This window comes from Gavia stellata, chromosome 15 (assembly GCF_030936135.1).
Source record: "Gavia stellata isolate bGavSte3 chromosome 15, bGavSte3.hap2, whole genome shotgun sequence".
Lineage (NCBI taxonomy): Eukaryota > Metazoa > Chordata > Aves > Gaviiformes > Gaviidae > Gavia > Gavia stellata.
In genome coordinates, this window is record NC_082608.1 from 1,699,363 (window position 1) to 1,720,223 (window position 20,861).

General features: G+C 51.6%; 2 protein-coding genes across 2 annotated transcripts in view; both read right to left on the minus strand.

The window, feature by feature from the left end:
* Window positions 1–16,160, minus strand: part of ATP6V0D1 (ATPase H+ transporting V0 subunit d1) — a 34,634-nt gene extending 18,474 nt beyond the window's left edge. The window contains exons 1-2 of the mRNA XM_059824788.1: window positions 16,022–16,160; window positions 4,683–4,854 (exon numbers count right to left, since the gene is read on the minus strand). Of these exons, the coding sequence (XP_059680771.1) occupies window positions 4,683–4,854; window positions 16,022–16,151 (302 nt within the window). The 5' untranslated portion in view covers window positions 16,152–16,160. The remainder of the gene's footprint in view (window positions 1–4,682; window positions 4,855–16,021) is intronic.
* Window positions 16,161–17,100: 940 nt separating this feature from the next.
* On the minus strand, window positions 17,101–18,481 carry AGRP (agouti related neuropeptide). Its single transcript, XM_059825039.1, has 3 exons — window positions 18,304–18,481; window positions 17,930–18,024; window positions 17,101–17,292 (listed from the first exon to the last, which is right to left on the minus strand). The coding sequence occupies exons 1-3, from the start codon at window positions 18,476–18,478 to the stop codon at window positions 17,101–17,103; spliced, it is 462 nt and encodes a 153-aa protein (XP_059681022.1). The 5' UTR covers window positions 18,479–18,481.
* Between the last annotated feature and the right edge of the window lie 2,380 nt (window positions 18,482–20,861).

Genomic DNA, 20,861 nt, shown 5'->3' on the forward strand with positions numbered 1-20,861 from the left:
TCAAGTAGCAATTGAAACAATTTGGCTCCAGAAAAACCACTGCTGCAAGATTAAGTTTGAGCTCAAAGTCATGCAGCAGAAACTAGATCTATCCAGCACAGGGGAGAGGCAGAGCAGGACTGGGTCAGGGAGAAGGTAATAGAGGGAAGTGTCAGCTAAGAAAAGGCATGCGCAAGGGGAAAGGTACATGCAGCCTCATCAAAAACACGTCTTGTGACCACAAAAACATACTGAAAGCCAAGTTCCCAGCTACATCCTCAGGGCAACAAAGAACCCCGTTCCCAGCCCTAGCAGACTGGTAAGGTAAAGAGAAAAGACGACCTAGTCTGTCCTCTGACAACAGGCTTGATCACGGATTTGGAAAATGTGTTTAGACCCGGGTCCCCCCCAGACCTCGCTCCTGCAGCGGACTCAGTTTCTGCACAGTTACCAGCAGCTCCCCTACCTGAACACAAGATCGAATCCTCCTCTGCCCATCAGCTTGCTGCAAGGGCTCAAGGAGCCCAACAGCTGCCAGAGCCCTCACCTCAGGCTGCTGTGAAACCAGACTTTCCAGAGCAGGGAAAAGACTGTGCTGAAGCAAGGGCAAAAAAAACCCCTTTTTTTCCCGCCCCTGGAAAAATACTAAAGCTGACAATCCAATCAGGCTACAGCAGGCTAGAGTCAGGAGTGACACCATGAACCACCAATAAAGAATTCCATCTAAACCGTATACAGGAACACTGGAAGGAAGGAGAGACGGGACATGGCACCGTGTCAGGCTAACACAATGAACAAAGCCTTTACAGAAAGGCAGGGCAGCACATCACCGAGAAGAATCTAAAACCCACTTCCATCCCACAAGTCAATATGTGCTTCTTGAATTCAGGAAGTGGGTTTTGCTGTTTCAAGTACACTTAATACCTGTTTGTTGCTGCCCTACAGAACATCGCTGCATTCCCTCAGCCAAAGAGTCAATTGTTTGTGTTGGAGCAGAGATGTTAACAGCCAACTTGTGCCTATCAGTCAGAACCTATTATGGTCAGCTGAAAAACACAGGGAAGCACCAGCAGTCTTCCAGTGAGGAGCTGCCTAGCAAGACACAGAGCTGGCAGGTGTTTATAGAGACCATGGCAGGCTCAACAAGTTGAGCTTTTCCTTGCCACGATACACAGTGGCACAGGCTGCCAGCTACAGCCACCACTTGAAAAAACAAAAGGGAAATCAGCCAACTTCCTCAATATTTTGGTACTAACAACACAACACTTGCCACAGAAGAGTTCCTGGAGAGGATCGGAGCCAGGAAAGAGTCAGCATGGTGCCAGGAGAGGAGCACAACAGGGCAAAAAATTAGTAGCAGCAAGTGACTTGAGGAATGAAGACCTTGCTTTGGGGTTACTGCCTGGCTGTGCTCTTGGGTCAGTTTCCCCTAAGCTCAAGAGACAAGTTAACTCCTGCCCGCCTCCATAGGTGCCCATCCTTACCTACAGCACTGAGCCCACCTGGGGAGAGGCAGTCGTGGGGCTGGAGTGCCACCTTCCGGCAAGCACCAGGCAGCGCTGCTGCCCTCCTCGGAGCCGGGCAAGGAGAGCTCACCAGGATCACGCGTCCTCCTGGTGCTCCAGAGCCCCCACGCCGTCCCAGTTGATGCTTCTCCTTCCTGCATCCTCACCTAGTTCACAGGCCACTTAGAATCACAGAATCACTAAGGTTGGAAAAGACCTGTAAGATCATCAAGTCCAACCATTAACAAAAACAAAAAAAACACAAACAAAAAAAACACACCACCATACCCATCAAGCCACATCCCACAATGCCACGTCCACACATTCCTTGAATACCTCCAGCGATGGTGACTCCACCACCTCCCTGGGCAGCCTCTTCCAGTGTGTTACCACTCTCTCAGGAAAGACATTTTTCCTAATATCCAGCCTGAACCTCCCCTGGCGCAACTTGAGGCCATTTCCTCTAGTCCTGTCACTTGTCACTTGGGAGAAGAGACCAACACCCACCTCCCCACAACCCCCTTTCAGGCAGTTGTAGAGAGCGATGAGGTCTCCCCTCAGCCTCCTCTTCTCCAGACTGAACAACCCCAGCTCCCTCAGCCGCTCCTCATCAGACTTGTGCTCCAGACCCCTCACCAGCTCCGTCGCCCTTCTCTGGACACACTCCAGCACCTCAATGTCCTTCTTGGAGTGAGGGGCCCAAAACTGAACACGGCATTCGAGGTGTGGCCTCACCAGCGCCGAGTACAGGGGCACGATCCCCTCCCTACTCCCGCTGGCCACACCATTTCTGATACAGGCCAGGATGCCGTTGGCCTTCTTGGCCACCTGGGCACATTGCCGGCTCATATTCAGCCAGCTGTCGACCAACACCCCCAGGTCCTTTTCCACCAGGCAGCTTTCCAGCCACTCTTCTGCCACAAGTTGTGGACAGAATTGTGTTTTGTTATAGAGAACTCGTCAAAAATCAGAGAGACAGAAGCGGAACAAGATCAAAGTTAAATCAAGTTGAGGGCAAAAGACCAGTTTTAAAGTTAAATCAGTCAAACAGCTGCGAGAACCGGCCTATCAGATTACATGAGATGTTTAAGGCCTTCTGCACAACTCGAGCTGGATATAGACACTGGATAAAAGCCAACAGGACTGGTGTAACAGGAAACTGGATTTCCACAGCCATTTGCAGCCTTCCTACCAAGCCATGCAGTGTGTAACCAAGGCAGGCGTTGTCTGAGACCCTTCAGTTCAGTTTCCACACATTGTTTTTCAAAGTGAGACTGTTAGGGAACCGCAAAGTTTTAAAGTCTGCAAGATACTCATGGGTCCTGCCCAGACTATTGCCTTTAAAAAGATAGGACAGAAGCCAAAAGAAGAGACTGTTAGTGATTACTATGACACTTCCATAGAGATGAAACATTTCCATAAACCTGCAGGGCAGCAAAGGAAAAGCATCAGTGGAGGACAAACTACCTAATATTGCCAGGCTCAAACAGTACTGTTTGTCTCTACAGCTAATTAAAGATGGGCGAAGAGGTGTTTTGAAAGTTAACTTAATTATTTTAAGTTTGAGAGAATAGAAGAGATTGCTCCATACAACTACGATGATGAGCTAGAAACTGCTTCATCTACTGCAAACACTGCTGCAAAATGAGGGCTTGGTAATGTCTTGCTGATGTCTTGCTCCCTATCTGTAGCCAGATACCAACATTGGATGATTTTTAGGTGACAGGCATCTAAGAAAAAAACTATTTCTTAGATAATAGGAAAGGCTTAAATGACAGGGAGCTTTAGCACAGTGACCCAGAAAATAACAGATATGAGGCACTGGGTTAGAGAAATGAGATAGTGTTACTGTCCAGATATAGAAAGGACAGCACAGGAAGGAATACAGGAGAGAGACAGGTCTTTAATCAATATTTGCACATGCAGGAGATGCCACAGATAGACCAAAATTTAAAATCTTTTAATTGACCACAAAGGCCTTTCCACATCAGCCTGCAGCATTCAGAAATCTCTAGGTGGCAAGACAAGGCACACAAAACTGCCTAAAATGCAAGATTAAACACCACTTGCCAGAGTGCCTGTGATGAGCCCAAGCCCACTATATCAAATAAATGAATGCTGATGTATCAGCTATCCGACTTGAGAACAGAGCACAATCTTCTTCTCAGAGATGCAAGTTAAAGTCATGTTCTACGGAACCAGAAATTCACTTTTGTCCATGACATATCTCCTTACTGGTTAGAGAAGGCCACTGGCTACACAGTTTTCAAGCCAAACTAGAGTTTACAGGAACACAAGACTAAAGGAAAGGAAAAAAGGCAATTTTACTTCCATGTTTCAGATGCAAACTAGCACAACTGGTATCTCACCGAGGCTAGCAATTTCATTTTATTACCAATTAAAACAAGAGCAGCACACAGGGAAGCAGAGGGTTGTGCAAGATACTTGCACGAACGCTGTGCTACTTCAAGCTTTTCACAGCACCTGAACCTGCTGCGGAAGCGCACACGCCCCGTGTCTTTTCATGCACTGACAGAGGCATGCTGAGGCTGCAGCAGCCCCGCCTCTCCCTGCTGCATATTCTACGCCCTCCCTTCCCCTAGTGCTGGCGTTTGTTGGATCCCACTGAGCTGGCCGAGAAAAACAAATCAGTCAAAGATTAATACCAAAAGTGAAAAGTTGTTCAATTTTTGGCCAGCTCAGCTCCCTGAACCAGTTTGTGATGGGATCAGAGGAAGGTCTACAGCCCCTGGGGTGGAATGGAAGGATCACAGCAGCCCTGACAAAGGCTGATCGACCTTGGTGGGTCAGAACTAGCAGGCAACTGCCATCACGCACATGCACAGCATGCGTATGTTTTGCAGCAGGATCACATTTTTAAAAAACCAGGAACATTTAACACAAGGGACAAGGGTAAATGACAGCTCTAATAGAGACCGAAACAATTCTACAACGGAAGGCAGCTAAGGAGCTGTGCCAATGAAGCCTGCACACCCTGGGAGCAGAAGCCTTTAACAACGTAGTGGTGATACTGTGTTGCTGGTTTGAGACCTCCAGATACAACCAAAACAGTTTCATTCAAGAAGCTGCAGAAAACATAGCAGCTATGGGGCTGAATGTGGAAAGCTGGTCTGAGAGCCCTCAAGTCTGGAGGAACACCACCGTTTCAAATGCTGCTCATGAACAGCTGGTACTCACGTGATGAAGTCCAGAAAACTTGCTAGGGGCTCATATGCATGGTTCCTCATGTGACGAAACTCCACCACCATCTTCTCCTTCAGCTTGTCGTCTATGACGGAGACGGTGAGCGGGGAGGCTTCGTTGGCCAGGAAGTTCCCATAGTCTGTGCTCTGGAGATGCAGTTTCAAGTCTGAAAAAGAAAGAATAATCCCATTCCACAGGGTTTGTGTTGCATTTGGGTTTTTTTTTTTTGAGCATATTCAAGAGAGCTGTTGCTCAGCACTTCGCTAGGCATTCTCTTCTCTGAACGATCAACTAGACAAAATCCGTGTGTTAAGTCATACGCTTATATTTGTGCTCAGTTTTATCAGGGACAGTCCAGATGCAGTAAAAGATCAGTGATTCACCATATGAGCCTTGCCCCATCTGAAGAGGAAACTGTGACACTATCTGTGTAACTGAGCACACACCTGTGCCAGCTGTCCAGTGTGGTCGATCACGGTGGAAGGTTACTGATTTTCTAGGAAGTAGTTGCTAGAAATCTAGAAAAAAAAGCCAAACAACTTAAGCACTTCCTCTAGCCAAAAGGCCTCTGGCTGCAGGCTTCTCTGAAGCAATCACGACCAATCTCTATCTGCACCCACAAGCAAGTTTCCTCAGATACCAGTGATGTGGAAGCATCTGAAAAGCTTTCAAAGCCAAAAAGACACAAAGAGCAACCTTGAAAGTATAAAGCAGCTAGGTATTACATCAAGTCAGTCCAACTCATTGCACTGGTAAAGAAAAGTCAGGCATTAAGAGCTAAAGAGGGGCTGGTGAAGAGGAAGGCCATTTAAATCCATCTCATATGGTAGGCAACCCCTGCCCAGGATGGAGGAACACGCTCAGAAGCCTTCCTCTCCTCCAGTTTCAAGTAGAGGAAACCTTTGTTTCCTCTGTTACCCTTGCTGCAGGTCAGGTCCCAACCAAGCTGCAGTCCTGGCCAACAAGCAACCACAACATGCCGAGCTCTGTCAAGATAAAAGCCCTGCTTGAGCCAAAAGCATTTAAGTGTCTCTATGGAAAAACTGAATCCAGAACTGAGGAATGTCATAATCCTACTCCTCAAAGTTCTACTACTTGCACTGGTACATAATGTTCATCTCCCTTCAGCTTCACCTCAGAGGGCCAGTTAGGCAAGCACGCTCCTAGGGATTCAAGACCTTTATGGGGAAAGAAGAGTAGCTGGAAGAGTTTAGTCAAACCAGATGTGAACACACCATCCAGAGAAAACAAAAAAAAAAAAACCAACCTATATTTCTCCCTGGCTTCTTTGAAGCCAAAGCACTGAGGCTGCCTTCCCCTTCCACTGAGCCATACGAGTCCTCAGCATTGTGGCACAAGCATCCACAGCACCGAGGTCGGAGGAAGGACTCAGCCTAGCTTGAGGAGTTTGCTCTTTTGACATTACACCCAGCTACAGGCACGAGCATCCTCTGCACCAGGCTCCAAACCGAGCTTGTACTGTACAGTGCAATACTGTCCTCAGCCCGAGGGGTGGAAGGGACAAACGGCTTTCAACCTGACTTTAACTCTTCTGGGTATTTCCAAGGGGGTCTAGCAAAGATGTTTTTGACACAGCACTTTTTAGTTACGAAGCCATTACCGCTGCTAAGTCTCACAGGAAACAGATGGTGGTTATAGAGGGGGAAAAAAAAAAAAGGCCAGAGCCCTAAATAGCGCTCAGTTTCTGTCAAGTTTCTCAGTGGTTTACAGGAGAGTTTGGTGGTACTCTTACTTTTAGCAAGGAATCCTGCATGCAGCAAAGAGAGCTACTTGCCCAATAATGCACCATGGCTGAAGCAAAGCAGAAACTTAACCTAGATCTCTGCTCCCCAGATTATGCTGCAGCTGAACGGCTGTGTTCTATTCTGCCAAAATATTATGAACTTATACTCACACTTTTGAAGTGGGAAGACATTGTCTGGATAACTCAGACGATGGAGTTTTCAACACGAACCTTGCCACAAAGTCAAACACCAGATCATGCCAAAACTCAGAATGCCCCTCACCTCCATGCAGCCTGCATAGGATTGTTACAGACGGTAATCACTTCCTAAACCCTGCAAAAAGCCCAGCTCACAGCCAGCACCCTGCATGCAAAGAGTTCTCACCCATCTGTTTTGCAATTGTTTGATTTTTGAAAGCTAAGATATAGTTACAAAGGGGAAATCTACCGGTATTACATCTTAATGAGTTTCAGTCCCTCTTTTGAAAACTCTTGGATGATGAGCTTTGGAGTCTGAGTGGAAATTAAGCTCCACTGTCAGATCAGGGCTTTACTAGTTTGCTTTTAGTAGAGGCTGGAGAAAGCACAGAGCAAAATTCAGCAGTTGTTCAATCAATATGAGAGAAAGGGCCCTGGGAAGAGTATTGCACCCATAAAATCAGGCTGCCAGGGAAGGCAGAGGGGACTGCAGTAGCTATGTTCACATATCTCCTACTTTCAGTTCTCTGTAATCATACAGAGCTTTAATGAAAACTAAGCCTGCCCAAAAAGGCACGTGATTTTGTTTTGCAGCTATACAGGACTTCGGAGAGGAAGCAGCTATTGCATATCCTACCACATTTTACTTCAGCAGAAAAGCTTCCAAAGCTTTCAGCTTGTTTCCTCAACTCCAATTCTGCTACTCCAAAACCATCGATCGATTCCTTCTGGTGTCACCAGGACCTGCAATTCTGTTCTTACTTTTGAGGCTGCAAGAAGCTGCCGTGCTATCGCATCACTTGATGCTAGAGACCCAGCGACACAAAAAGTAGAGTTTGCTGTACCATCCACTTCCAAGAGGTCGGAGCCGCATCGTGTTTAGATCAGAGCCACACAAGCTGCACGCTGTGCCTTGCAGCCTCTCCCTCAAAAGCTCTGAGCAAGCTCCCATGAGCTGCTTGGCCAGAGCATTTCGTCCTGCTCCATGAGGGGCTTGCCCCCCCAACTCCACAGCACAAGAGCCAGCACAACATTATGTTGCAACTGGAATAAGGGCCATGTTTATATAACACTTGGAATTAATTTTTATAGGGAAGGCCAGCCACAAACTGCAGGAACTAAACTCTTCTCAATCTCTTAGCATCCAAGCAGACGGAACAGAACATATTTTCCAAAAATTGGACCAGATTTATAAACCCTGACTCAATGCATCCCACGGCGTACCAGCGCCTTACACGAGCCTGTCCTCCTCCAGCCGCTGGACTGGTCACCGAGCCTCAGCCAAGAGTGTTTGGGAGTTTTTAATAGGACTATTCACATGTCAGGCTTCTCAGTTAAGAACGAACTAATCCCGTGGTTTCACAAATCCCCTGCCAGAAGAGTTGTCCCAGTAGCACAGTGACTAAAAAGTGGACCGACCCACTGCTGCGCAAGCCCCAAGCTCTCCAGAAGCTCAAGTTCGTATTTCCCAACACAAGTTCAGACTGAGCTGGAGTCAGCCTCTGGCAGCAACAGCAGCAGCTCTGCAGGGGCGGCTGCCAGAGATCCCACACGCTGCATGTCGACAAGATGTTGGCTGTGAGTCTTCTACCATGCCTCCTCCCCATCTGCCTGCTGAAAGGGAGAGAGACCTGCACCTTGAGCCCAGCCGCTCCTGATGAGCTCCTCCAGATGCTGACTAACAGCAGCACACAGCCTCAACCCAGCGATTGCTTTTGAGAGGTACGTTTGCCTGTTTCGGCATTTTTCCAAGCGGTTCACGCACTTTAAGAAACAGACTGAGGCAGCACTTGGCAAGGGAATGCTTGAATTACCACAACACTTCTGTTCTCTCTCCTCCCCCGCAAAAGCTGGTAAATTATGGCCAGGTCACAGTTCCCAGAAAGCTGCCTCGCGCAAGAACACAACAGCTTGTCAAAACGACCGCCTTTTTCTGCTGAGTATTCAAGTAGAGCAGCACTCCAGATTACCGTGACATGTCCTTACAGCAACCTCCTTTCAGCTCTCGGATCAGGCCCTCTGGTTTTGATGCAGCTGGCTGTACATGAGGTGTAAACATAACCGAAGCTTAATTCAACACACCGCTGTGCCAACACCACACCTCAACATTACAGATGACATTTTCTTGAGGGACTTCAGATCCACAGTAATACTACCATCCTCTCCTGCAAGTTTGCTTTGTCATAACAAGGACTTAAGCCATTACTCCGTCTTTCGGACATCTGTCAGTCACCAAAGCCTGTCCTGTAAGCCCTACTCAGGCAGAGTGACCCATGGCCCCACCAGCTCGTACTTTCACCCCTTCCTTCTTCAGCATCCTCCTGTAACTGCATTGCAGAGCTCTGAATCAACTTAAGGGCTCAAGCACTTCCAGCCAAGGACTGATTTGTCTTCTTGTGCACAGCCATGGAATTAGCTTTCGCAACTTCCAAGCTGAACTGATGCTTTCACACAATTATCTGCTGTAACCCTGACATCTCACTTCAAAGCACCCGGGGCCATCACTGCATATATAAAAATTAAAACATCGTTTGCCATCTCTCAGGCCTGAGGCAGTAAAGTAGCTGAGGGATTGCAAGGAGCCTGCAGATCAGCTACATCGCCCACGTCTCCCTTCAGAAGACTGCAGTCATTACCATTTGGCTTGCTGCTGTCTGTTTGGTCTGTTTATAGCCACCTCAGACACCCCTGAAGATGATTCTCTGAAATCTCACCCGAGAAGCAGCCAGAGACTCTTCATTCTCTGCAGAACTGAAGACCTTTTCTGTGGTTGTGCACCACCAGCAGTGACGTGCCACTTCTCCTCTGCTGGCAGGCAGCAGATTTCTCTGGGCCACAGCTGGGACACACAGAGAAGTGTCATCTTTGCCCCTTTCCCCCATCAGTGTCTCACCTCTAGCTCTTCACCTCTCTGAGATGTCCTCAGCACCAAAGAGCAGCCTGTGTTTCTAGCCCAGTCCTTCCTGGGGTTGAACTCAGCCTCCTCAGAGCTTCAAACCCAGCACAGACATAAAGTCTTGTTTCCTTAGGAGCCCCTCAACCATGTAGCCCTCTCCTGATCCTTCCAAAAGGCGAGGTAACCCCTCCTAATCTGCCTCCATCTCCAGTAAGCTTCACCCCTACGTATCCCTTTTTTCCCCACCTCTAAAACAGACCGCACTAAGTCACAGCTGTAACCTCGGAGGTCCAGTACACTAACAGGACATGGGGCCAGCACCTAGTGCAGCGGTTTAAAGGAGAGGCAACAAATCATTCAGAAGCTAAGAGAAACAGGGCAGAAAGAAGTCTCACACTGCAGGAGCCGACAGCAGAGGAAAAACAAGACGAAAGCACCGACAGGCTGCTGAGCAGTAATACTTGCCAGGAAACCCAGACACCATCATCTTCTAACGAGGGGCAGGACCCAAACAAGGGCTGAAGCTACACCAGTACTGAGAAGCTGACCTCAGCTGCTGCTTTAAGTTTAGCTAGGAGAAGCTATGGAGCAGGTCTCTGCCCAGTAAAGGAGGCCAGAACAAACAGAAAAGAGCCTCTGCTGAACCCTGCAGGAAGCCAGAGACCACAGTGTTTGTTTGCCACCATGATTTAGCAGGCCGTGGAAGTGCCATCTTTCTTCCAATAAATAATGTTTTCCTTGAGCTCATTTTAACAGGACAGCTGATTAACCAGCCACAGTGAGCGGTTACACTGGAGGACGCAGGCCAAAGCAATGAGATTAGCAAGACAGCCTTTCGGCTACTGCTCTGTGGCTGCACGAGCAGCCAGCATTCACAGGACAGGAATGGTCTATACCCTCCTCAGGTCTCACCGTTCCCACATGCTCTGCCTCATCTGGCAGATGAAAGCTCTTGGGGACAGGGCCAGTCCTCCTGCACAGTCCCAGCAAGCAAGAGTCAGCTTTTCACAAAGGGCTCCTGGATGTCAGGAGACAGAGGGCATCGTCATGGTGCTTTCGAAAGGTCCCTACCACGTTATAGCTTGGCTTCCACAGCCACCGAGTTTGGGGTTCAGACTGAACCATTCTCAGAGTTCAAGATGGATCTAAGCACGGCCACACTTCAGGACCATCAAGTGGCCTCTCCCTGCTTGGTTGTACAGCAAAGGAGCTGCATAGGAAACGATCTGTCCCATTCCCCCCACACCCAGGAGAACACCATGAGCTCCACCATGGACCGAGGTGCCAAAAGCACTCTTGGAGGTAGCCTGTAGCTCTGGTCGCAGTGCAACTTCTCTACACAAGAGAGGACACACTGCCCACATGGTTAAGCTGAAAGAGAAGACCAGCTCCAGCCTTTTGGGGCCCAGATTCCAGGACCACAGTGATAAAACAGAAGAGAAAAGGGTAGCACAGCCTCTTCAGCTCTTCTCTGAGCAAAAGGAGATATGGAGAGCACTCAGTACATAACACCATAAAGCAAAGAAGGCTGCTGGGGGAGAAAAAAAGATCCTTGGGACTATGAAAACAAAAGCACGCGCTGCACTCAGCAGAAGCCTGGTGCAGAGGGGACACTCCCCAGGATCCATTTGTTGGGGGCAAAAGCCCACAACTCTGCTCAGGCAGGCCTTTGCTTCGATGTGTCTAGCTGTCCTGCAGCTAGACAATGGGAAGACAGACACACTTCACTCCACAGTGGCTCAACCATGTGCTCTGTACACTTCAATATATTTAATCACCTCTCCTCTGCATGGAGAAAGAGGGAAGAGGAGAGAGTGGGGGAAGAAGTGGATGTCTTTACACTGAAGAGGCATTTAGGACAGCAAGTCTTTAGCAATCCACTCCTGAGCTGACCAAAAGCAGCACTCCCTCTCTGGGCAGCGAGGGCTACGCAGAGCAACCCTGGAAATACTCTTCAAGACTCAAAAACAATCAAGCGGCCTGTCCAGTCGTGGTTTATTCCACACCATCCAGCCCTATATCAAAAGTTTGGTGCTCACTATGTATTGCTACAGGTTAATTGGACAGAAAACAGGGCTCCAGCATGTGTGAGGGTACCATTCAGGCAGACCACCGTGCCCTCCAGGTAGCATGGAGCCAAGCAGTCCAGGACAAGTGTAACCTACTTGCTTCAAGCTCTCCGATTTCACTGTTGATTTGCATGCTTCCTAGAAATGGAGGCATGTGGACCAAACTGCAGAGATGAGACAGAACAACCGTCTTGGAAATACCTTCTTTCTAAAACAATCACATTTATTTGCTTCTCCTAGCCACCCTTTGCCTCCCAAATACATCTTTGGGGCTCAGATGTTACTCTGCTGTTCCCCAAGCTGGCGTGACACAACACCACCACCCTGGGATTACGAGGACTGAAAAAACAAGAGTTTTCATGGGACAAGTCCACAGCAGACTGACAAACTGCAGGCTGAGATATACAAATAAAACATGACTGACCCCTGCGAGGGCATGAGACTAGTTCTGCACACAGCTGAAGCTGAAGACAGGACAGATCCCATCCCTCTACGTGCACACCACTGTTTCCATAAGGCGTCTGAGTCCCCAGCTGAGCCAATTGCACAGACAGAAGCACTAGCACCCACAGAGAGGTGGTGGTGGAAACACACAGCCTCTGGAAAGCCTTTCCCAACAGAGGCCCACACTAACAAGCTTGAGCCAACTACCTGCCACTTCTCAGCTGGCCATTTCACAGCCTCATTAGCCAGCTGGAAGGTGACACGTCCTGCTGCCGGATTTCACCATACCAATCACCTTTATCACATTGGCAGGTCAGAAAGAAATCCATTTCCTACACTGTTGCTGTGGAAGCAAGAGGAATATTAGTAATAGGAGGCTCGTGAACACTGACTTGAAGGTAAAAAAATTCCTGTTTCTAAAGAAGATGCGTTTGTGCACTTCCCAGGCTCCATATACTTTTTGCAGTATGGAGCATTGCACACCAACAGTAAAGCCTGCCAATAACCTAAACTCCAGTCCCAGACTGAACTCTGCTTCTTAAAAGCAGCACCACTGTCTAACTGCGTCAACAGCTTTTTATCCCCCAGAGATGATACCAGACCTCTAACAGGCTACCACAGCTTTTAGGAGCTGGAGGTGGCTCACCATCCTTTTGACAGCAGAAATCTGGGTGACTCATAAGTTTGGTCATCCAAGACAGATACCACTCAAGAACAAATCCATCCTCACACCACTGAAGCAGAAGAAACCAGCTCCAAGTCCTTCACTGACACCTTGTGTCAGAAGCAGGAATTGGCTACAACAGAGAGGGCCAAGCAGGTTCCAAGCGATATCCAGTACAGGTGTACAGCACACAAGGACCTCTGGCTGAGAAACAACCAAAGCGCCAGGACTCTGGGAGCTGAAAGAAGGAATTAAACATATTATTGCTGAGGGTTTCAAGAGAAAGCTTAAGTCAAAACAGCTCTCACACCCTCCTCTCAATCCTGGTCATGTTTTCCTGCCTCTTCTTAAAGCCAGCTCAGGAGCCTGCCTGATCACAGAGAGCCTATCTGGCTCTTTATTTCTGACTCATCAAGAAGCGAGAGCTTGAATCAGCTTACTTTGTGATCAGACAAGCAGAGAAGACAGTGCATCCTGCAGAAAAGCATGATCTCTTCCTTCTGGTAGCACTAAGCTGTCAGCCCAAGTCCTGAAGCAGAGAATTCAATGCCTTTGTGCTTCCAGACTGATCCAAGCACCCAAGTGGGAGCAACATTTCAGACCTGGAAGCCCAACATCCTCCAACCAATGTCAGTGACCGGCCAGATACCTGATTCCCAGCAGCAGCCCCAGAACCATCTCAGTCCTTCAGGATTCCTCCACGGCCAAGGTGATCATTTGCTCCAGGACTGGAACTAATTGCAGAGCCAGACTAGCATGCAAGAGGTGGCAGCAAAGACAAAACAGAAATAGTAGAGAAGAATGTATGAGTATTTTATGCCTGAGTACTTATTTTGGCTGCTAAGAAGCTAGCCACTGCCTGGATTTAGTGAAGACAAGCACCTAGGAGAGGAAGAAGGCACATTGAAAGTCTGTGAAGCACAGAAAACAGGTACTGAAGTGGGAAAATCAGAACTAAAGGGACAGAGGAAAGAAACGGTCTGACCACAAACCTATATAAGTGAGCAACGTTCCTTTGAAGGAAAATCCTTCTGCAAGAGCACTCTAGACAGGGGCCCAGAAAGCCAAGTGGAGGAGGAACGAGATTGGCAGGGAACTTGGAACAGCCTTCGGGCTCTGAAGGAAGCTTAACAAGGAGCACAGCGGCAGCAGCCACCACCAGAGACCTGTCAGGGATAGGACAGTAACGATACCAAGACAAACATATGGAAACTCCAAACTGACTCATTCCAAATGCAGAAAACACCGCTCCAAGGGAGAGCTAAGTTTACGCAACTTGGTTCAGAAGGCAAGGAAGGGAGGAAAAAAAGAGAAGCTGTAAGTACAGAAAAGACTCCAAAGAGGAAGTTATCTGCAGGGAAGGTGATAAAAGTGACAGTTTAGGCATGCTGAGACTTCTGACTAGCAAGAAAGCAGGAGCACCTCCCACCGCTCTCTTTCAGGCCCTGGGCTCCATAGCAAGAACAACAGAGACTGCTGCAAACAAAGGGCTGCAGAAAGGCCCCTTTTCAGCTAACTTATGTTCCAAGTAAAAAATACCCTGGGTATTTTTCAGGTAGAGACTGAGGCACATCACAGCACTCTGTTCCCATTCTGTCATTCAACATTTGAGTGAGCAGCTCCAAGTAACTTGCATCCAGGGTTCAGCCAGCCAAGGATGCCTCTAGGTAGTCAATATTAATTTCAACCACTCAATGATCACCATCAAGATAAAGCTGATGGTTAACTAGTATTTTCAGAAGAACAAACGATCCAATAATTATAGTCCCATTGATCAAAACAATCGACATCTCTGGATATATATGGTTCCAGCCTATTTCAATAAAGACCTGGTTTTGATCTTTGTGGTTTGTGATCCAGATTCTAGACACCAATGAGTGAGAACTGTTAAGCAGGTCACTGATACAGAGGAACAGTTTAGCACTGACTAATTAAGATGATGGGCTAACCACAGGTGATGAGTATCACAGAGCAAAACCTTCACAGCTTTCCAAGTTTGTAGGCACTGATCTAGAAAAAAGACAGTGGCTGGAAGTCAGAATCAGCCTCGAAAGAGAACTCAAGATTACAGGCAAAGGGTAATTCACCAGTGAATTTACTTAGATCTGCACTGGAATTTTTCCACTAGCAATCCTTCAATAACAGCAGGTACTTTCCTAGATCACAGAATCACATAGAATCACTAAGGTTGGAAAAGACCTGTAAGATCATCAAGTCCAACCACCAACCCAACCCCACCATGCCCACTAAACCATGTCCCGCAGTGCCACGTCCACACGTTCCTTGAACACCTCCAGCGATGGTGACTCCACCACCTCCCGGGGCAGCCTCTTCCAATGCTTCACCACTCTCTCTGGAAAGACATTTTTCCTAATATCCAGCCTGAACCTCCCCTGGCGCAACTTGAGGCCATTTCCTCTTGTCCTGTCACTTGTCACTTGGGAGAAGAGACCAACACCCACCTCCCCACAACCCCCTTTCAGGTAGTTGGAGAGAGCGATGAGGTCTCCCCTCAGCCTCCTCTTCTCCAGACTGAACAACCCCAGCTCCCTCATCAGACTTGTGCTCCAGACCCCTCACCAGCTTCGTCGCCCTTCTCTGGACACGCTCCAGCACCTCAGTGTCCTTCTTGGAGTGAGGGGCCCAAAACTGAACACAGCATTCGAGGTGCGGCCTCACCAGCACCGAGTACAGGGGCACGATCCCCTCCCTACTCCCACTGGCCACACTGTTTCTGATACAGGCCAGGATCCCGTTGGCCTTCTTGGCCACCTGGGCACAGTGCTGGCTCTGCCCCAAAAAAATGATCGTGAGTATCAGGGATTAAGTTAGATTCCCCCAATACTCTTACTTCAGGCCTTAAAAAGGTTTCCTGTGCTGTCTGCCATTTAGAAAGCAAAAGCACAAAACAAGACTCGCCAGCAAAGCCTGACAAACCCGCCAGGCTCCCAACAACTGCAGGGCACGCACCACAGCTACAGGGCCACCTCAAGAAAGCACTGGGAACTTAAGCTTCCTTAAACCGCCGTATCAGCTGTTGCAATCACACGGCCGGACTGACCGGGAAACTGAGTCAGCTGAGCTCGGAGAGAGCAGCCGGGGGGGAGGACCAAGTGCCTTCTCAGCCAAGGGCTGGAGAGAGGACAGCGCCTAAAAAACGCCACTATCGGCTCTTTGCCCCACTACCAGGCAGCCCCTCGCCTCCCCACCAGCCCTCCACCCTCACACCAGCCGAGCTTTCCCCTCAGCCCACCGGCTGGGCCTTCCCCTCAGCACAGGGGGGGGTCCCACCCGCCTGGGAGCCCCGCCACCACTTACCCTCCAGGCTCTCACACTGCACCAGGTTCACGTAGTCACCTTGCCGGAGCACCCCCGCCTTAAAACCCCGCACCAACCCTTCCAGGTAGCCGTTATCCACGTTAAAATACAGCTCGGGGAAAGACGACATGGCGGCAAGCGACAGGACGGGCCAACTACCCCGGCGCCTCACGTGACCCGCCCGGCTCTCACGTGACACCGCGCGCGCGTGTGTCCCCGCCCCTTTCCCAGCAGGCAGTGCGGCGGCGGGAATCGCCTGAGGAGATGGCGGCTGTGAACGGGATGGCGGCGGTGGGGACGGCGGTCCCGGGGCCACGCAGGGGGAGTAGCGGCCGCCATGGCGGCCGCTACTCCCCCTGCGTGGCCCCGGGACCGCCGTCCCCGCCGCTCCCGGCCGCCTCAGCACCGCAGCCACCTATAAGGCCTCCTCCATCCCCGGGGAGCAGGTTGAAACCCCCCCTCAACCAAGTCCTCACCCGGCGCTAGGCCTGAGGTGCACCTCCAGCACCCCTGAAAGCCCGTCTGTGGGTTTTTAGGGCTTTTCACAGCCTCCACGGACGCACTTTACCCTCTGAGGGCGTATTGTGGCATATGGATTAGTGGTGAAGGAGGTGATGCTCTGTGCTGGCTGTGTCCGTACTGCAGGTACCCCTTGGTTCCTTGGGGTTCATAGCTCACAGGGTCCCTGGGTGAAAAGCACCCCGGGCCACTATGAGGGATACTGGCAGGAGAAGAACACAAGTAAAGCTCCCAGCGCAGCCAAATTTCTCACCTCCTGGGGCACCCCTGTTGCTGAGAGACCGCTCATCAAGCCAGGAAGGGACCTGCAGGAGCTGCTCTGGAAAAAAATACCTCATTTTGTTTTACACAGAGGTGCCCTGGACACTCGGCTCTGTGGACACGGTGCCCACCTGGGTGCAGGTACCAGCATCTGTCTGCTACCCCTGTCCCCTGCGATCCCAAACGGATGCATTGAACCATTTCCACTCAATGGCTTTTGCTAACAGCTGGTTTATTAGAGCTGCAGAGGAGGAGGCGGCATGCATGGGCAAGGAGCAGGCAGCCCCGTGGCATGGACGCTAGTTCTTGCCGCAGGGGAAACTGGTGCTGATTTTCCTGCAGTAGCAAAAAGCATTGAAGAAGCGGCAGTAGCAGGTGGCGCAGGGGTCGCAGCAGGGGACCTGATGCCCGAGGCAGGACTCCAGGAGGCGGACACAGCGGCGGGGGGAGCGTTCTTCTCGGCCCGCAGCTTGCAGTTCTGTGGACGATGCCTGCCGGAGAGAGAGGAGGAAGAGGAGGGAAAGAGTTGGCGCTGGACTACTGTGCCAACAATAAAGAACTGCGTGGGAGAGAGCCAAGAGTGGCTGCTGAAACCTGCCGCTGCCAGCAGCGGAGAGCTCTGTCATGCTCAACTCTGGGCTTGGTCTGTTGGAAATCACCACTGAGCCCCGTGGGCTCTCTGCGAGCGTCACTGCCTCGTCCACCACGTCTCAAGGCCTTTATGTACACGTTTATTTTGAAGCGCAGCCTCAACTTAAGTGAAGGGTGCTGTGCCTTCTGCCCGAACAGAGGCACCAGGGTCTGAGCCAGGCAAGACGTGGTACTGCCCGGCGAGATCCTGCTCTGCAGATGGTTCCTGGGCTGCGCTTGAGGTTAATTAAATGGATTGCAGGAGTGTGGGCTTGGACCACCCTCTTTGAATGCGTGGCCCCTTGCAGAAACAGGCAACCTCAGCTCCTCCCAGCCCTGGCTGCTCCTCGGCAGGCGATGAGCAGATGCTCCCTGCCCCAGCAGTGCCATGTTGGGCTCCAAACCACCCTTGGCCCCAGGGTCATAGAGAAGGCTGCTGTGGCCAGAGGCTGCCCCCAGCTCTTTGGGGAGCCTGTAGGAAAGCTCAGGGAGTGTTACCTGCGATTCCAGCACACCGTCTCTCTGCATGAGGTCACCATCGGCTTCTTGGACCTCCAGGGCCATCTGCTCAAACCCCAGCCTGGGGAGAGTTCCTGCAAGATACAGAGAGGCTGGATGAGGAGGCTGCTGGGAGCGTCAGCTCTGATTCTGCTCCCCATGGTCGTGTCCCCCCCCCAAAAAAAAAAAAACCACTCCCTGTGGGCTGCCAGGCTGCTCTCACTAGCCAGTGATAGGAGAAGCTGCGCTGCTTTAAGGGGATCCTTTGCATCTGACCCCAAGCGTGGGGTCCCCACTTCTATTCTGGGGACCCCGAGCATGCCAGCAAGCAGCTGGTGGAGGGCAGCAAGGGAGCGGGGGGCTGCAGGACTCACCCGCCGGCTCCGCAGACACCTCCTTGACTTTCCGTAGCAGGCTGGAGTAGCGGGCTCTGTCGGCTCCCTCCAGCCCGCCGCCCACCTTCTGCAGGTGGCCGTGGCTGAAGTCGGTGGCGAGGATGGCCTGGATCCCCTGCAGCAGCCCGCAGCACAGCAGCAGCACGTTCAGCATGGTCCTGGGGGACAACCTGCGCAGAAGGGTCCCGGCCAGCGTCAGCCCACCCGCTGGCAGCCTGGCCTGGCCCCCGCCTCCGCCACCGTCGCCCCCCGAGTAGCGCCGCGTCGGCGAGGGGCAGCCTCTGCCGGCACAGCCAGTGTGCTGGGCTGTTTGCTCTCTTGGACCTGAGAGCCTTTCTTGGGCTCCCACACGCCTGGGAGCTTCAGGTGGACCCTCCAGAGCTAACTCACGTGCCGTGGTGCCCTGGGACACCCCACGTGTGGGCACGTTCGTGATCTCACCACGGAGCGGGCGTGAGCAGCAGAGGATAGACTGAGACTTGGTCTTTTTTGCAGTGGTTCAGGGTCTCCCTGCCCCACGCACAGCCTTCCGCAGCCGCCAGACGGTTGCGGAGTGGTGCATTCACCACCTGCACATGCATGGGCTGTAGCCAAAACATCTGACATGGCTCCTGCCAGGCACTTGCGCTCACAGAGTGTGGAAATGCCACTAGTTTTAAAGACCAGAAACTAATATTTACTGCCTGGTCTGCATCTGGGCTTGGGCGTGCGACCAGGGCCTTGCAGACAACAGCCAGCCCTAGGATCTCACGAGCCCTTGAGCCATGTTTTCGCGCCCAGCCTTATGGGCAGGCATGCAACACAACAGGCAGGAGCCCAGGGAAGGGGCAGGAGCGACATTACGTGGTTGAAACACAAGAGACCTCCTGCACATTGCAGCTGGAGCAGCTGCATCAGAAATCTCCCCGAAAGTCCCTGGTTAATGACAAACTGCTTTGCTACAACTCCTTTTGCAACAAAACCACAGGGTTTGGGCACAACAAACAAACGCGGGGCTTTGAGAAGATAAAGTGGAACGCGGAGCCTGGCAGAGAGAGCAGGCATGGATGCGGTTTCGCTTAAGGGCTGCAGCGATGGGCTGGATGTCACGGCCAAGACCCTGGCAGGGGGCTTCAGCCCCTCCATGCCACCCAGTTACCTTAGAAACCCATCGACACTCGGCTGCACGGCTTCTGTGCGGGAAGCGTTTGGATGCAAAGCCCCCTCTGCCTGGGACACGGACACCATCATCAGGAGATGTCCCCCCAAGCTCGACCAGCCCGGGGTTTTCACCTGCCCCCAGTGCAGGGTTTGCTTCCCCCTCCCTACTTGTGGGGAGGATCCGGCAGAAGGGAGGAAGGTGAAGGTGAAGCCGTAATGCTGAGAAGAGGGCGAGGCTGGAGGGGGCTCGGCGGGGAGGAGGACCACACCAGGCACAGCTGGGGGAAGAACTGGGTGAGCTGAGCTGGGGGAGAGCAGATGCTGCACAGTTGGGCTTTGGGGGCCTGAAAGCTGTAAAAAGCTGGGGGGTTCTTAGGGAGCGAAAGAAAAGGGGCCGGGAGGAAGGGGGACCCCCAGTCACTGCCGGCAGCCAAATCCCATGAGACCCAGTGCCTGCTGCTTTGTCAACCTTGGGGCTCCAGCCCTGACTCCGGCAGCCCAGAGCTGTGCCAGCCACTCCTCACCTCCCCATCCCCACAAAACCGCCCAGCTCTTTGCCGAGAGAGACCCTTCTGCGCCGTGGGGAGCCCCACAGCCGTGGGTATCGTGCCCCAAATGCCCCCAGACCCTTCCCGTTGTAAGCACTGACCTCTCCCAGCAGAGAGGGGGCTTGCCGCTCGCTGCTCCGCTGTGCTCGCTGGGAGTGCCGCTACCGCTCTCTGCCTCGATGTCCTCCTCCCCACATGCTTGCTGGGATTTATATCGGCTTTTTATTAATTAAGTGCTGTAGCCACATGACTCTGCTAACTACCAGGTAGGTGGGCTTCTCTGGAAACCGGGCTTTGTCTGGACGGAGAGGCAGCCGGCGGGGCGACGCGCGGGAGGGACGACTCCTCTGCACCCCGCATGGCTGCAGGGAGGAACAGATCCCCACTGGCCCCAAAGTCCCAAGTTTCTTGGGAGCGATCCCCACCGCCCTTCCAGGCCGCTTCCCTTTCCAGCCGTGCCTGAGCGGCGCCGAGGCTGCAGCCTGAGGACATCTCCCGCTTCCCGGCTAGAGAAATACCAGGGCTACAAGCTCCTCGCCGAAGACACGCTGAGCTCTCTACCGGTTTTCAAAGGGAATATTGCCCACCCATAGCTCCTGGCAGGCGTCCAGCCATAGTCCAGAGCCTCCAGAAGTCCTCCACTCCCGACCACTCGCCATCTGTGGATTCTTCAGGCTCCCGCCTGTGCTAACTGCGCCTCTCATTCATGTGTCCTTTGGAAAACCTGCAGCTCCCCAGAGCTGGGTGCTCTCAGAGGAGCTCCCTTCCACATCCCAGGCTCGACTCCACCAGGGGAAGGAAGGAGCTGCTCGGCTCTCCCCAGCCCCGACGCTGGCTTTCACAGCCATC

Bases quoted from the DNA above. Each gene is read 5' to 3' on its own strand.
- AGRP (XM_059825039.1), bottom strand. From the start codon at position 18,478: ATGCTGAACGTGCTGCTGCTGTGCTGCGGGCTGCTGCAGGGGATCCAG. The intron at 18,025-18,303 runs GTGAGTCCTGCA...TGTATCTTGCAG, and splicing joins GGTGTCTGCGGAGCCGGCGG to GAACTCTCCCCAGGCTGGGG. The intron at 17,293-17,929 runs GTAACACTCCCT...TCTCTCCGGCAG, and splicing joins ACGGTGTGCTGGAATCGCAG to GCATCGTCCACAGAACTGCA.